The sequence below is a fragment of the Leucoraja erinacea genome, chromosome 13, assembly GCF_028641065.1.
Source record: "Leucoraja erinacea ecotype New England chromosome 13, Leri_hhj_1, whole genome shotgun sequence".
NCBI lineage: Eukaryota > Metazoa > Chordata > Chondrichthyes > Rajiformes > Rajidae > Leucoraja > Leucoraja erinaceus.
In genome coordinates, this window is record NC_073389.1 from 40,504,236 (window position 1) to 40,521,415 (window position 17,180).

General features: G+C 42.4%; 2 protein-coding genes across 3 annotated transcripts in view; one reads left to right on the top strand and one right to left on the bottom strand.

Annotated features, from left to right (window-relative positions):
• Positions 1-106: 106 nt before the first annotated feature.
• Positions 107-5,208, bottom strand: LOC129702916 (uncharacterized). 2 transcript variants are annotated; one of them, XR_008724476.1, is made up of 2 exons: positions 4,757-5,121; positions 107-1,253 (listed from the first exon to the last, which is right to left on the bottom strand). XR_008724476.1 is itself a non-coding variant. In XM_055645014.1 (2 exons), the coding sequence occupies exons 1-2, from the start codon at positions 5,099-5,101 to the stop codon at positions 585-587; spliced, it is 702 nt and encodes a 233-aa protein (XP_055500989.1). In that variant the 5' UTR covers positions 5,102-5,208; the 3' UTR covers positions 107-584. The 2 variants fall into 2 exon arrangements, 1 of the variants encoding a protein (XP_055500989.1); XM_055645014.1 differs by having other exon boundaries at positions 5,069-5,208.
• A 69-nt stretch (positions 5,209-5,277) lies between these two features.
• Positions 5,278-17,180, top strand: part of tbc1d23 (TBC1 domain family, member 23) — a 62,354-nt gene continuing 50,451 nt past the window's right edge. Inside the window, 1 exon segment of the mRNA XM_055645012.1 lies at positions 5,278-5,403. Coding sequence (XP_055500987.1) covers positions 5,333-5,403 — 71 coding nt within the window. The 5' untranslated portion in view covers positions 5,278-5,332.

Below are 17,180 nucleotides of genomic sequence, written 5' to 3' on the forward strand. Positions count from 1 at the left end.
TTGCCAATTAGTGACTCAATCAAGTTGTAAAACAGATAAATTCACTGTTTGCTCAAAATCGTCAGGGGAAAAATATTTGCCTTGCCATTTACAACTTTACAACGGATATAGCCTTTGCACCCTTTCTTTGACTGAAATGTGCGTGATGTCAAAATTTTTCTTACTAGTGCGGTTTTCCTCCCAATATTCAATGGACCTTGTATCTTATTTATAGTTGATCTAGGTGCACTATTACTTGTCTCCATCCTACAGCACCAGTTAATCTGTGGATTGTAGTTACCTCTGCAAAATAAGTCAAATTACTTAAGAATCGCTGGAAAGGGAATCTTTATCCTTGCATTACCCAATTGCTCAAAATTTGGGTCGAGGCGTGAGATTAAAGGGATGAATGTGCTATTCAAATATGTGCACCAGCAATGAGTTAGGTAGTTCCGAGTTCAGATTCAGATTCAGATTCAATTTTAATTGTCATTGTCAGTGTACAGTACAGAGACAACGAAATGCATTTAGCATCTCCCTTGAAGAGCGACATAGCAAACGATTTGAATAAAAAAATAATATCGGGGTGGGGTGGTGATTGGCAGTCACCGAGGTACGTTGTTGAGTAGAGTGACAGCCGCCGGAAAGAAGCTGTTCCTCGACCTGCTGGTTCGGCAACGGAGAGACCTGTAGCGCCTCCCGGATGGTAGGAGGGTAAACAGTCCATGGTTGGGGTGAGAGCAGTCCTTGGCGATGCTGAGCGCCCTCCGCAGACAGCGCTTGCTTTGGACAGACTCAATGGAGGGGAGCATGGAACCGGTGATGCGTTGGGCAATTTTCACCACCCTCTGCAATGCCTTCCGGTCGGAGACAGAGCAGTTGCCATACCATACTGCGATGCAGTTGGTAAGGATGCTCTCGATGGTGCAGCGGTAGAAGTTCACCAGGATCTGAGGAGACAGATGGACCTTCTTCAGTCTCCTCAGGAAGAAGACACGCTGATGAGCCTTCTTGATCAGAGTAGAGGTATTGTGGGTCCAAGAGAGGTCATCGGAGATGTTGACTCCCAGGAACCTGAAGCTAGAAACACGTTCCACCTCCGTCCCGTTAATGTGGATGGGGGTGTGCGTGCCGCCTCTGGACTTCCTGAAGTCTACAATGAGCTCCTTGGTCTTCTTGGAGTTAAGGGCCAGGTTGTTGTCAGCGCACCATGCTGCTAAGTGCTGGACCTCCTCCCTGTAGGCCAGCTCATCGTTGTTGCTCAAAGATGGCATCTGTATTACCAGAATTAAGGCGCACGTGAGAAAAATGTGTTGTTTGCATCCTCTAATTTAGAATGTCACGGGTAAATAATAGAAATATCAAAAAAAATTAAGTATTTACAAAGATTTCTTGGAGAAAATAGATGTAATGGGGTAAAGAATGGGAAGAACTTTCTGAAAATACTTGGCTAGAGAATGAATGTGGTTTTATTTATTTAGAGGATTACATTAGAGGTCGCTTTAACATCGTGACGCTTCAGAAGGTTGTATTTTGCAGTTTTCGCAAATATTGGCTTGGTCTACATTATTGTTGAAGCTTGGCTAGCAGATAAATCCAAAAGAAGTTTTGAAGAAATAATGAAAAACTTTCCAGTGTAGAAAATATTAATTTAAGGTAGTTAATAAATGGTGCACAGATGGCATGAGATATAGAATTGCACACTGTTATCATATGGAATAATAGTCTCTAATAGTGGAGGTAAGAGATTCAATGATAAATGCAAAAGAAAATTAAAGATTTGAGTGAGTATTTGCAGAAAAGGATAGGAGAATGGGGCTTTTGTTTTTGTCAATGTGCCAGCTTGGGCAGAGTGTCCTGGTTAAGGGCTATATTGTTCTATGATTCTTCTAATGTACCTCAATGAAATTTGCATCTTTTAAAAGCTGAAATTAAACACAATGTTCAAATGGTTAGCAAGAAATATCTAATCTCATTCCACAAGTCTAAACCTAGTTTTGGTTACCTAAACAAACCCACAAGGAGTTGCTTCTAGAAACCCAGAAGATAGATTAAAGAGACTACTGAAGTAACATCTGAAAATATGTTGCTTTTTTCAAATTTGCTTTATTTCTTGGAAAACAATCCATAGATTATTTGCATAGGATGCAACTTGTTTGGGTAGATCCTGCAGCATGTACTCCTGGTCTTGAGCATGTTCGTCCACAATCATACTTACCATTTCTTTCAAAGACGTTGAAAGTGTAGTGCCTTGCTTCCTAATTTCTCACAGTGATGTCCACATAGCTATGTCCCTCTTCTATAGATTATGAATTATTGTAAATTATCAGGGATGAAATTGAAACGAGTTGTTGTTTTGTAAGTACTTCAATTTGTATCATATTTTCTCTTGCATCTACTTAGCAGATTGAGAAAGCCATGCTTTTATGCTTAATTTGATTACTAATTCAGTCTATATTTTCTCATTGCAGAGGCACAAATTGTTACTGTGGTACAGCTCTGCAACTTGCTCATGCCCTAATAGCTTGTTCTTCATCAGGACTACAAAAAACTATTTCATTGTGGAAGGTATAACAAAAGCCAAGCATGTTTAATGTGCTTGCCACACAGGTTTTCGGTGTAAATATGACAAAAAATGAATGCCAATGGAAGCAGGAACTTAAAAGATTCTGAGTTATTCTACATAATAGCACTGCAAAAATGGCGAAATGGTTAGTAAAATAAAGATAATTATTTTTACTAATACTTTGCAATATCAGGTGTAGAAATCACTTTCACCTGAGAGCAGTGATATTACTGCATTGCAAGCAGGATCTTTGATTGCAAGTGTCTGATAACCTTGTGGATTTGTATTTATTTTGCCTTGCATTTAATTAATTCAGAAAAATTAAGTTCTGATTCAGATTCAATTTTAATTGTCATTGTCAGTGTACAGTACAAAGACAACGAAATGCATTATCGTACAATTATAAAGAACTCGACTTAAAGCACTCTGGCAAACTGAACTCTCATGCAATTTAGTAAGAGTAAATGTGTATGCACTAATAAACAATCTAAAGCACACAATATCTGTGGAGAGAACTCAAGTTATTGTTCAGGAGTGTGACTGATCAGATTTCAGTTCTGATTGTGAAGAAAGAATTGGTGTCAAAATAAATAAATTACTCATGCCATGAGTGATGTTTTAAAGATGTTTCTAAGAATCCTATATAGATGTTAAAATAATTGGTTTTGTAGATAATTTCGAAAGTTATCAAGAATTACAGTGGGGTCATGATCAGCTGGGTGAGTGGGCTGAGGTATGGCAAATAGAATGTAATTCAGGTAAGTGCACAATAATGCCTTTTGTTAAGTCAAAACAGGGTTGACTTTCACCTTTAACAATAGGGCCTTGGGGTGTGTTGTGAAACAGCGTAACCTAGGAGCACACATTCATAGTTGCCTAAACATGGCGTCACAGAGTGTGTGGTGCAAAAGGCTTTTGGCACTCTGGAACTTCATCAGTTGGGAAATTGAGTAATGAAGCTGGGTCGTCATGCTACAGTTGTACAAGACAAGGTTGCATTTGGGGTTTTGTGTTCATTCATGGTCACCCTGCATTGGAAGTAGGCCATTACGCTAGAAAGGGTGCAGAAATGATTTACTAAGATATTGCCAGGACTGAAAGGACCGAGTTACATGGAAAAATTGGGCAGGTTAGAACTTAATTCCTGGGCATAGAGGATACTAAGGGCTGATCTGAGGTATATAAAATCATGAAGGGCTTCGATGGAGTGAATGCACAGTGTTGTGCCCCAAGGTAGTCTAGAAGAAGAAGACACAGCTTTAAGGTTTTTGGGTGGTACACTGGTGTAGCTGGTAGAGCTAGTTCCGCAGTACCAAAGGCCCAGGTTCAATTCTGACCTTTGATACTGTGCCTGGAGTGTTTGCACATTCACCTTGTGACTGCCTGGGTTTCCTCTGGCTGCTCAGTTTTCTCCCACATCCCAAAGATATTTATAGGTTATTATTTGGCTTCTGTAAATTGTTCCTCCTGTAGCGAGAGGCAATGAGGGAGTGGGATAATGGGTGATCGATGATTGGTGTGGACTGAAGTGCCTGTTTCCATGCTGTACCTATAAATTAAATGAAGGCGAGATGGAAAAGATTTAATAGGAAACTGAGAGCAAACATTTAACATAGACATTGGAAAATGTATGAAACAAGCTACTAGAAGAGTGGTTAAGGGAGGTACAGTAACATGTAAAAGACAGTTGTACAGGTACATGGGTGGAAAAGGTTTAGAGGGCTATGGGTCAAATGAGGGCAAGTAGGATTAGTTTAGATGGACATCTTGGCCAGCGTGGACGAGTTGAGCCCAAGGTCCTTTTAGTGAGATGCTCAGTGAGATGTGCTGTGGCAAGTGACCTTTCTGGACTAATGCAATACTTTCAATGTACAGGAACGCATCAAGCTCCAGAGTGGTTCACTCAGCTAAGTCCGTCACAGACCCATTTATTCTCCCGCCCCCCCCCATCGAAAGCATCTATGCGAAGGATTCTCACTATATAATCTATGCCCTTTTTACTAGGATCTGTTTTCTGATTTTTTTTATTTTTGGTTTTGTTTCTTTCTTTTCCTTGTAAAATGTACGGAGTTTATGTGCCTGTAAGCAAGATTGTCATTGCACCTGTAATTCAGTACTTGTGTGCGTGGCTGGCTATACACTCCACTTGATTTGACTTTGACTTTGACTTGAGATCAGGAAAGAAGATTTACTGCACAGATGCCATCTGACCTGCTGAGTATCTCTCCATATCACCGTCTATATCTCTCGGTTCCCTTTCCCCTAGACTCTCCCCAATCTGAAGAAAAGAAGGGTCTCGATCCTAAACGTCACCATTCCTTCTCTCCAGAGATGTGTCCATCTTCGAGTATTCGTAGTACTTTTGTTCTCTCCCATTTCCAGCAGACGATGCCATCCATTTAAATAAAATAATTGGCAATGGGGATGCATGTGCATTTTACGACGATCCAAATTAATATTGCAAGAGTAAGATTAACAACATCTTTACCATCGTGATAACTCTCACGAACACCCAAGCAGTACCTGCCGTAAATCGACTTGTCCTATGAGTTCCATTACTACCAAAGAGGTTGCTAAAATGGGCGTGGAAAATGCCCATGATCCCCTCCATAGCGTACTACACGTCAGTCCATTGCATTTAGCAGGAGTAGCCTATCTTGCTCCGCTATAAGATCTTTGATTACTACAAGCCTGTGGTTTTCACGACGCTCGGTCGCAGAGAGAGGAAAGATCCGGCGATACAGTTTACGGCAACAGCTGAGGGACAGACGTGGAAGCGGCGAGAGGATGGCGGCGGCGGCGGCCGAGGATGAGCAGCCGGTACCGGGCGGCGGCGGCGGCGGCGCCAGCAGCAGTTGGTGGGTGAAGCGTAACTTGCCTTGTGGCTAATCTAGAACGGAAAGGAGTTAACACCCCCTTTGATTCTGCCCAGAGTGGGGCAGCCTCTGTGAGGTGGAAAAAGCTCCTCACCACCGAGTCCAGGCAAAGAGCTTGAAGCTGGGCAGAGAGAGGATCGATTGAGAGCAAAGTATATTTGATTGAGAGGACGGGCTGAGTGTGACAGCTTCTTGATTTCAGTTCCGTGTGTTCCCACATTAAAAAAAACAACGCGAGCCCAGACTCTTCCCCCTCCTGTGGGAAATTAAGTTCGTAAAAATCTTGAATTCTGCGAAAAATGTGGGCATTAACAGTTAATAAACCAACAGACTTTTTATTTTTCGAAGATAGATTGTACAACCAGTCACTTTGGCAATCAGTGTTCGTCTTGTCACTTTTAGCGATGAATGACTTTTAATTTTAAATGACTACGTTTAAAGGAATAACTGCAATCTTGGTGTTTTCAAGCGGCTAGTAGCAATTTGCTGAGGAGGTTTGTGTGATGAGACATGGTTTTTATTTTTGTATATTTTTTTACCTTGTTTAGCAGGTGTAGTGTGAGGTATTTTGATTGACATTTGATATCAAAAAGCATCACTCTGGACTTTATTACTTCCTCCCATGCAATTAGCTGAACATAATTTGAATGAATTTAAAAACACGCTCGCATTAAAATTGTCACAAACACCACATAATTAGTCTTCAAATCTTCCATTTAGTGCTGGAATGGATGTGTAATTATCTTGTGAATTTTGTTCTGTTCAAGGTGACTAAATTGTCAAAAATGCTACCATAATAATTATTAGAGAAAAGCCACTCTGAGTGATCCGTGAATAGTTGTATCAAGCTTTGTAATTTCTGGACAAAATGCAGATCTTTGTGCATGTGCTTATGGTCTAACAGTGTTCACATTGCATTTTATTATGACATCAGTTGGGTGAGATGGTTATTGTTATTACTTTGGTTTCTGCTGCTGTCAAGTATTTTGAGAACATTTGTTTTCTATGTGTTGGCTGAAAAAGAGATGGGACATGATGCTTGTCAAGCAGAAAAGCTTGTTGTTTGAAAGTCTGAAGAAGGGTTTTGGCCCAAAACGTCGCCTATTTCCTTCGCTCCATAGATGCTGCTGCACCCGCTGAGTTTCTCCAGCATTTTTGTGTACCTTCAATCTTCCAGCATCTGCAGTTCCTTCTTGAAAGCTTGTTGATGCTGTTTACAGTTTCACCTACAGAGTGGGAATTTGGGAAGAAGGTCAGGAATCTGCAAAATCAGCGTGGGTGTAGGGTAGTGGAGACAAAGGCTTGCAATATATCCTTTCATTCTTTTGCCAATGGTTTTAGACATGCTACCAGTTTGAGCAATTTTCTCTCTATCTATTTGCTATGTACCTTTCATGATGTTAAATACTGCTACCGCATCGCATGTCCTCATTTTCAGATCCAGAGAAAACAATCCCAACTTTCCCAGTGTATCATATAACTAAAGTCCCATATTTCTAGATTCAGACTAGTAAAATTCTTCCGTTCCCTTTTCAAGGTCTCCACGTCATTATTATTATTTTTTAAAGGCGTGACTTCCAAAATTGGACTCAATATTCCAGTTGCAGGTAGAAACATAAAAACATAGAAAATAGGTGCAGGAGGAGGCCATTCGGCCCTTCGAGCCAGCACCGCCATTCATTGTGATCATAGCTGACCGTCCCCTATCAATAACCCGTGCCTGCCTTCTCCCCATATAGTGAATCATTGTTTTATGAAGGTTCATAATGTGGATCCCAATTGTTCTGTCTTAAATGTCATTTTCAACGATTTATGAACATATTTTCCCTGATCTACCCTTTTCAGAATTGTGTCAATTTCTTTATTTTGCTGCTCCATATTTTTCCTGCCCAGACTTTGTAATTTTCTGTTTTAAGTTTCATCTACCATGTATCTGCATTCCACCAGTTTCTGTTCTCCCAAAGTTTGGACCTGTCTTCCTCATAGTTCTCTCTGCGTACAAAATTTGTGCTCTCTGTGGATTTGGAAATTGTACCCTTTAAACCCAAGTCATGACCATAAAGAAACATGAATGTATAGAAAAACAATATTCCTAGTAACACCCCACCCCCACTCCCCCATCTACCCCACTGAACCCTTTCCCCCCCTGGCGAGTTTCCCTTCACTTTAAGAATTAACCATTTGCTATTTCCATTTACCAAACTGAATTTACATACATTTCACTACTTCCCTTTTATTTCATTCTTGATGACAAACTCATTATGCGTTTATCAAGCACCTTTTAAAGCACTTGTTTACTTTTTTAATAAAAAATCCCCAATTGATCCACTGCACAGGCTGAAAATTGATAACTGGCAGATACTGGAAAACCTGGGTTAACTTAAGTGGATGTATCACCTAGACCATTTACAAAGGAGTCAAGGGACATTGGGAGAACACAGGATAATGGTGTTGAGGTCAGGATTGGATTAGGCCTGATCTTATTGAAGGTCTGTTCCTGTTTCTTATTATCTTGCTTTCACATTAGTATTCTAATGATTTGGCTCTATTAAATCCATGCTGCCTTTACCTAACCATTCTACCCATAACAATGTAACTGCCAATACTGTTAACCATATAACCATATAACAATTACAGTACGGAAACAGGCCATCTCGGCCCTACAAGTCCGTGCCGAACAACTTTTTTCCCTTAGTCCCACCTGCCTGCACTCATACCATAACCCTCCATTCCCTTCTCATCCATATGCCTATCCAATTTATTTTTGATACCAACGAACCTGCCGCCACCACTTCCACTGGAAGCTCATTCCACACCGCTACCACTCTCTGAGTAAAGAAGTTCCCCCTCATGTTACCCCTAAACTTCTGTCCCTTGATTATTGTTCCCCAAAACTTCCTTACTACCAACCGTGTAATATGTACAATTCTCCAGTCCTCGGACATGACCCCAGCATCAACAGATGTTTGGAATATTGTATCCAATAGTTCTGCAACTTCCACCCTTTGTTCAGAATCCTGGAATGCAGCCCTTTTTAGATCAAGTGATCTTTTAAATACAGTTAGCTTTTCCAATATAATTTCTGAATTTTTAGCTCATCCAGTATTTAAAATAAATTTGCTTGCTGATACTCGGACTGGATCTTCCTTCCAAAAGACCAGTGTAAACAATCAATTATCATCTCTCCCTTCAATAAGTAAATCTGTTGATAACTGTTTTTCAAGCAAACACAAAAACAAATATTTAATGTGAGAACCACAATAACTATTAATACATGACTTGCTATTCTTTAACAATGTAATTTAACAGAGCATCTAGTATAATTTGAGCAGTTGGTTGGTACAATAAAACAATATGCACTTAAAAAAAAAATGCAGGAAACTTTCTGGAATTAGAAAGTCACCTATGCAATCAAACTTGTTTAAAGGAAGTACAGGTGCACAACCTTTTATCCGGTGTTCCAGAAACCGAAAAGCTCCGAAAACCGGCCATTTTTTCCAGATGTCGTCTGCGCACCAAAGCTCGCGTTTGGCGCCAAACCTGACCCAAAACGACCCACGGTCAACCCAGGTCTGTACTACTGTAGCGGCTGCCTCCTCCCTGGAGACCGGGAGACGCTTAAACATCTGTAAATCATTGCTTAAATGTTAGTCAGTTAGTTTGGAGGGCTTTTATGTGAAGGGGGGTGAAGGGGTAAACTTTAATTCTTAGTCCCCTACCTGGTCGGAGAGGCGGGGAGCGGTCAATGCCTTACCGGGTCGCTGTGCAGTAAGCTCCGCAGCGCTGTGGCCGGTGGGGCAGCGGGCGGCGCCAGTTGTAGCTCCGACCCCGGCAACTCTACCCCTGGCTGCGAGGCGCTCCAAAAGCGGCCCGCGCCGGCCGGAACAAGCTCCGCGAATTCGTCAGTCGGCGACGTCGTCGCAGCGCTGGGATACCAGCGGGGTGCGGGCAATGCCTTACCGGGTCGCCGTGCGGCAAGCTCCGGAGCGCTGTGGCCGCCGACACACAACATCGCGGAGCGTCGCTGGATTTGGAGCCGCGCAGCCAGGGGTAGAGTTGCCGGGGTCGGAGCTCCAACCGCGCCGCCCGCGGCTGGACGGAGCCCCCAGCTCCGCGGCTCCAAAAGCGACGCTCCGAGAATGTTGGAAGAAGGCGGCAACAGCGCTCCGTTGCCGCACGAACCACGCTGCGACCAAAGATCCTATAGCGGAGCTTCTCTAGGATACATCCCGACTTCTCGCTACGTCCGGCCGCGGGCCGCGCTGGATTTGGAGCAGCCAGGGGTAAGTTTTAGCCACAACCGGCGCCGCCCGCGGCCGGACGGAGCCCCCAGCTCCGCGAGGTTGGGAGTCGCCGACCAGGTAGGTAGGGGGACTAAGAATTAAAGTTTCCCCCTTCACCCCTACACCACCACCACCACCACATAAAATCCCTCCAAAATAACTGACTAACATTTATGCAATGATTCTCCCGGTCTCCGGGGAGGAGGCAGCTGCTCCAGACTTTTCAAGCCGCCCGCGCTACCTACCTAATCTACGCTAAAAATCTTCCATTCTGAAATCCGAAAATGTCCGAAATGCGACAAGTGTCTGGTCCCAAGGCTTTCGGATAAAAGGTTGTGCACCTGTATAATGCAAACATTAATTTAAAACTGGGTGATAGTAAGTGTACCTTCTGCTTCTTATTCTTATTTGCAGTCGATCCTTGCAATTCCATTAAGGCAGTCCAAATTCTTATGGTTAATTTGTTCTTCTATTTTATTTTTACAGTATTCGTGGCATGCATACGTGCAAAAGAAAAAAAAGCAGCATTTTTTGCACACACTGTTTCAGAGATAGGTGTTGTATATCAGGAGCCATATTCCCAAAATGATAAATGCTTGTCTCAGAGACACAAAATGCTGGAGTAACTCAACGGGACCGGCAGTATAGAAAATAAGTTTTAGGAGGAGGCCATTTGGCCCTTGAAGCCTGCACCGTATCTCTGGAGAGAAGGAATGGGTGACGTTTCCGGTCGAGACCCTTTGAGAAAGGGAATGCAGGCGTTACCTGCTGCCTGTCCCGCTGAGTTACTCCAGCCTTTTGTGTCTATCTTCAGTTTAAACCAGCATCTGCAGTTCCTTCCCACACAATGCTTGTCTCATGTTCAGGCTTAATTATATAATTTGTCTGATGTTCCAAAATGTCACTTTCCACTTTACACAAACAAATACTTGCAATGACTGACAACAGAGGTGACAACATAAGTGTAAGGAATTCTCAATAAAATGTTTAAAAAAATTGTACATCATATTTTTGAATTCAAATCAAATCTTGTTTTGGAAAGCTGTTGTAACATGCAACAGGTATTGGGAACTTGCATGTGCAGATCTAGTATATTCAAGTGATAGGTCATAACAGTCAAAAACCTTAATTATCCACTCTATTCACTAAATCATTCTCCTACTTCTGCTTGATTGCAGGCAAATTACAAATCAGAGGAAGAAGACCCAAAAGTCTTTCAAAACTTCTCATTTCACTCTGTATCACGAAATAACCATTATCTTACAATAATGTTTGAAACTGCAAGTAATTAGCGCTCTTGAAAAAACATTTATCGCCTTTTATAACTAAGTGCATGACATTGTGCGTTTCATTTATTTTAACTTAATCTGCAATTGTTTTTCAGTATAGAATGCAGTGGTGCCCAGTGAATTTGATTATTTCCTTTCATTTCCTCTTCAGGCCAGTCAATCTATTCTCCTTCCCTCTATTTGGCACACCATCTGCACACATAGATGTTAGCTTCATTCAGACCAAGTTATTGTCAGCATGAATAAATGTGCAGTCCAAATGTTTTCTTCATGATCTTTCCAAGATAGTAAACAGTTCCCAAAACCAAATCTTTCTGGAAATGAACAGAGATACAAAATTCAGAGCCATCATTTGCGTATTTTCACTCGCTCTAGCTAAAATCCGGTGCTGATGAAATAGGTGCTGTTAACAGTTGTCTTTCTTATTTTGTTTCCATTTCCTCTATCCTTTTCATTATAGTTTTGCCAGCCAATTTGCCGTCCTATATCTTTTAGGGTTGTTCTTGAAATCTGTATGGAGGATTTAAACAGAAGGGAAAAACACTCTAACGACCTCTCTGTCAGTACATGTAGTTTTTATGTCTTGCTGAAATCCATGTAATTTCAAAAGATGTTTCTATTACATTCTCTGCAGTAGTCTAATTTTGTTTTGCTGGATTTTTGATGAAACAGTTGATCAATTTTATTCTTTCTTGGTAGACTATCAGCTGAGTAATTTTCACAGTTATTTGCATGCATGGTTAACTATTCATGTTCCAAATTACAATTTTAAGCAACACGCGTCTATTGAAAAAATAAACATGCATCATACTTGGTTCATTAAACACAAAGAAAAGCTCACCTTACAAAATCTAGTTTTCTCCTTCCGAACCAAGTACATTTGTCTTTATCTATTGGTTTGGTTATAGCCTTATTATGGCTACTAGCCTGCGACATTTTATGCAACTGTTGCAAATTTTTTTGTTCACTTTGTTGACATCCACTGTCATGACCTCATTTTGCTTTTGATCCTATTTCAGTTCCCAATTTTCTCTTCAACAGAGTTATGAATCAATCCATTCTTTTCCATGCCATTCTGCTTTAAAAAAAAACAATAGAGTGATATAAACTGCTGAAAAGCCAGTTCTATAATTGTGGTCATTGAATTATTGTGGATGATTACCACAAATAGGCAAAAACCCGATGTAGCAGGACTTTACAATAGCGACACAAGATACTGCAAGGAAATTCAAACTAAAGGTATTGGATCTTAGAATGCATAGTATGTTGCAATATTTTGACACAACAATAATTGGTAGAGGAGCGATTGGCCAGTAAATGTGACTGTAATGGCGTTTGTTTAGTCCAGCAACAGAATGCAAGTTGGGACATCCATTGTTCAATGAATAATTTTGAGTCCAAAGAGTCTTTAATGATCGACGAGAAATAAGGAATTGCAGATGCTGGTTTATACCTAAGACAGACACAAAGTGCTAGAGTAACTCAGTGAATCAGACAGCATCTCTGGAGAAAAAGGATGGGTGACCTTTCAGGTCAGGACCCTTCTTCAGAAGTCTGAAGAAGGATCCCAACCCAAAACGTCAACAATCTTTTTTCTCCAGAGATGCTACCTGACCCACTGAGTTTCTCCAGCACTTTGAGTCTTTAATGATGTTTTCCTGATACAGGTGCACAACCTTTTATCCGAAAGCCTTGGGACCAGACACTTTTCGTAATTCAGAATTTTTCGGTTTTCGGAATGGAATATTTTTAGCATAGATTGTAACGGCTGGCTCAGTGGTAGAGTGCTCGGCTCGTAACCGTAAGGCCGCGAGTTTGCGCCTCGATCCCGGCAGTTACTCGATCGCGAGTTTGAGTCTTCAATGTAGGTTTTTCTTGCAGAATAGGAGAGAATAGGGAGGGTTAGGCTGGGATCCTTCTCTGCGAGATGATCTTAGTGCGGGAGACAAGTGTAGGAGAGGTGTACTGACTGTGTGGGCAGAACTTTGGAAGGGATTGCCCACCATTCTCAAAAGCCGCTGTGTCTCCCTGTCCCTCCAACTCCAGAGGAATCCGCTGCCCGATGCGCCGCTTCAGCGACAAGTGTCAGTTCGCCCACAGCCCGAGCTGCGCCCCCTCATCCGCAACCCGGGTTCCTCTGGAGTTGGAGCGGGGCTGGGCTAGAGTTGTTGCTGGCTGTGAGTCTCTGGGATCTCCGTGCTTGCAGTGGGCCTGGGGGTCGGTGTCCCGATGAGGGGGCGCAGCTCGGGCTGTGGGCGAACTGCCACTTGTCGCTGTAGCGGCGCATCGGGGAGCGGCTTCTGGTGGTCCTGACGTCTCTCAGCTCCTGTCCAGGGGGACGGCCGGAGACGTCAGGACCAACAGGAACCCGCTCCCCGATGCGCCGCTACAGCGACAAGTGCCAGTTCGCCCACAGCCCGAGCTGCGCCCCCTCATCCGCAACCCGGGTTCCTCTGGAGTTGGAGCGGGGCTGGGCTAGAGTTGCTGCTGGCTGTGAGTCTATGGGATCTCCGTGCTTGCAGTCGGTGTCCCGTTGGTCCTGACGTCCCCGGTCACCCCCCTGGAATGGAGCTGAGACTGGGAACTGTACCGCCCTTGCCCCCTCCCTCTGCAACTGCAAACAACCCCACAGTTCCCAGTCTCAGCTCCTGTACAGGGGGTGGCCGGAGACGTCACAGCCCGAGCCATCAGCTTCTGTCCCTACGGGGACAGCGGAGAGCGTGTTCCTCTGGAATTGGAACGGGGCTGGGCTGCTGCTGGCTGTGGGTCTCTGGGTTCTCCGTGCTTGCAGTGGGCCTGGGGGTCGGTGTCCCGTTGGTCCTGAAGTCTCCGGTGACTGGCACTAGCTCCGACGTGAAGACAGTACAAAGCCCCCGCGCCGGTACAATGCGTGGGGAGCTGGAGAGGGGAGGGAAGGGGTCACACACATGGCCGGGAAGCAGAGGGGTGGGTGTAGGTGGGGTGAAACTGAAGGGAGCGACAATTTGCTGCTGCCCGCTGAGTTAAAAAAGTTCCCACGCAAGACTCACGATACACTGTGTATCGTGAGTCTACCGTGGGAACTTTTTAACCTCAGCGGGCAGGCAGCAGCAGATTGTCAATTATTAACCCTCCCGCGCAATATACCCTCACCTTCTCTTTTATGAATGGGGATTTAGTTCCCCTTTCTTCGAGGACCGACCGGAGGTTCCGCTGTCACCTCTGCGGGCCGCCCTCGGTGAACGTTTTCAAGGACCTTTTTTCAAGGACTGAAAAAATGTCGCTATTCGGAGGTTTTCGTTATTTGGATCGTCGGATAAAAGGTTGTGCACCTGTATAATCATGCTGGCTGCCTTCATTCTCATTTATATATTTTCTCCCTGCCACCTGGTCTATTCACTCCTTTTAGTGGCTGTCTTCAGCCATCTGATACAGTGCCCTCCATAATGTTTGGGACAAAGACCCATCATTATTTATTTGCCTCTATACTCCACAATTTAAGATTTGTAATAGAAAAATCACATGTAGTTAAAGCGCACATTGTCAGATTTTATTAAAGGGTATTTTTGGTTTCACCATATGGAAATTACAGCTGTGTTATACATAGTCCCCCCATTTCAGGGCACCATAATGTTTGGGACACATGGCTTCGCAGGTGTTTGTAATTGCTCAGGAATGCAGGTATAAGAGAGCACTGAGCACCTTGTCTTTCCTCCAGTCTCTCCATCAACCTTGGAAACTTTTATTGCTGTTTATCAACATGAGGACCAAAGTTGTGCCAATGAAAGTCAAAGAAGCCATTATGAGACTGAGAAACAAGAATAAAACTGTGAGAGACATCAGCCAAACCTTAGGCTTACCAAAATCAACTGGACATACAAAGATTCAAAACCAGCAAGGATCTACGCCCAATAGTCAAGATTTGTTTCAGAAGCGAATTATGCCAAGTCTTTGGTTAATTTTGTCCATATGTCAGAAAAAACACAAAATCACTGTACTGTAACCGTACCTCAACAGTATTGTAAATAAAATGCTGTTGAATAGGGCAAATTGACATGAACGTTTGTTATCTTCTCTTGTCTAGTTGCAATGGTATTTAATCAGGATGTCCCATGGTTTTAATGGGCTTTAAGTATCTGTGGCTGTTATATTGTTTAATAGAATATTGTTACACATCTGTCAATAGAAGCATTTGTTATTTATATTTCTAAAGAATATTTTTGGAATTTTATATATACCAACATAATTTCTCAGTTCCGTAATTAGTTTTTCTCTGTGCATTCTAGAATCAGCCTGGTTCTCGTGTGGTGTCAACCTGAAATCCATGGCATTCTCTTTTTTAATCTGCTTCATTTTACTCTAAATCTATCCAGGGTACGCTGGCTCTCATTGCTCTCCCTTTCCATCTCGTGGGAATGTAGCTGGACTATTTGAATCATTTTAACAATTGCAATTGAATGCTTTATAGTCTAACATTTAGTGTTCGCTATGAAGATATTTCCACCAATTAAAGATTGAGAAACTATTCTCTTTGGTCACTGCTACAAGCTTTGCTTCTTTGCAAACACCTTCATACCTGAAGCTGACTCGGATAGCCTTTAGTTTTGCCACATTGGATCCAAAGATCAGCTTTGTAATTACACTGGCCCTAATTAAGCAGCTTGATGTTGAAATTCTTTTTCATTTTCACATTGCTTTTGAAATTGCTCTCAACATTTATTTGAGGAGATATTTTGACACTCCTTCACTTTGCAATTTCTTTCAGCACCACATTTTTGAAGATATCTGTCTGTGCCTTTACTGAGATTCTGGCCTCTTGATCATCTCTAAAGTTAGTTGCTCCACCACTGCAGCAAAACATTCAGCTTCCAAAGCTAAGATTGTATTTACATATGCTCCGAGTAGGGCCTTTGGCTATTTTGCATTAGTAAAAAGCTGAACAAATTCAAATCATTGTTAAATAATCTAGTGTGTTATCAGTTACTGGTTCTTACTCTTCCTTGGTCCGTTTTCTTTGACTAAAAGACAAATCTGGGACATTCATTGATTATCAAAAAGCTGCAGTTACTTGGAAATAAAAGCAGAAAATGCTTGAAATCATTAGTCAGATGGCATCTAAGAAAAGAGGAAGTATTAATGTTTTAGGCAAAGATTTGCTAATTTGAGAAAGCAAGCTGGTTTTAAATTCCAAAGAGGGTGTGGAAGTAATGGATAGGACAAAGGGAATACCTCTGGTATGGTGAGTCGATACCAAAGTTTACAAGCTGTCTGGTTAATGAGTGTAGTTAGAGAAAAAAGAAAGGGAAGTGCAAAGCTGTATTGTGCAGGTGAGAGCTGCTGCTAACCCTGAAACTAAATGGAGAATTCTGGCTATTCCAGCAGATCTTGCTGTCTGTGGAAAGAGCATAAACCTCAACAAATATTATTTTTTTTAGTTTTATAGGTAGTGAACGGAAACAGGCTCTTCGGCCCATCAAGTCCACGCCGACCAACTACCCGCCAGTTCACACTAGTTCTATGTTATCCCTCTTTCCTACCTAATAGGGGTAATTTACAGAGGTTAATTAACCTACAAACCAAGTCTTTGGGATGTGAGCAGAAACAGGAGCACCCAAAGGAAACCCACAAAGTCACAGGGAGCATGTGCAAACTCCACACATAGCACCTGAGGTCAGGATCGACCCAAGTCTTTGATGCTATGAGCAGCACCTCTTCCAGCTGTGCTGCAATTTATAGGATAAATATTTTGCAGAAGAACTAGACAGTTTGGATACAAGCAGAATAAAGGAGTTATCAAAAACTGTTGACTTCATTATCAAGATCTGAAGGCTCCAATGTACCCAGAGAAGATGAGATTGTATTCCCTGATCTTTGAACTTTGTTGGAATGGTGTAGGAGGCCAAAGGCAGCAATGTCATTAAAGGAAGAGGATGGATAATAAAAGTAACTAGCAATTGAAATTGGAGTGCATAGAAGTGTTTTGCAAAGTGGTCACACAGTAGTTTGGTTTCTCTGTTTCTACTGAATGCAATACTCTAGATTGGAATAAGTGCAAGTGAATTGCTGCTTCACCTGTAAGCACCCTAAATGCTGGGAAAGATGAAGTAAAAAGATAGATGTTGCATGTCACTGAATGGTGGGAAGGAGTGAAATAAAATGGCAGGTGTTGCAAAAGTAGTTTGTGGAGATGGAAGCGTGGAGAAGAGAG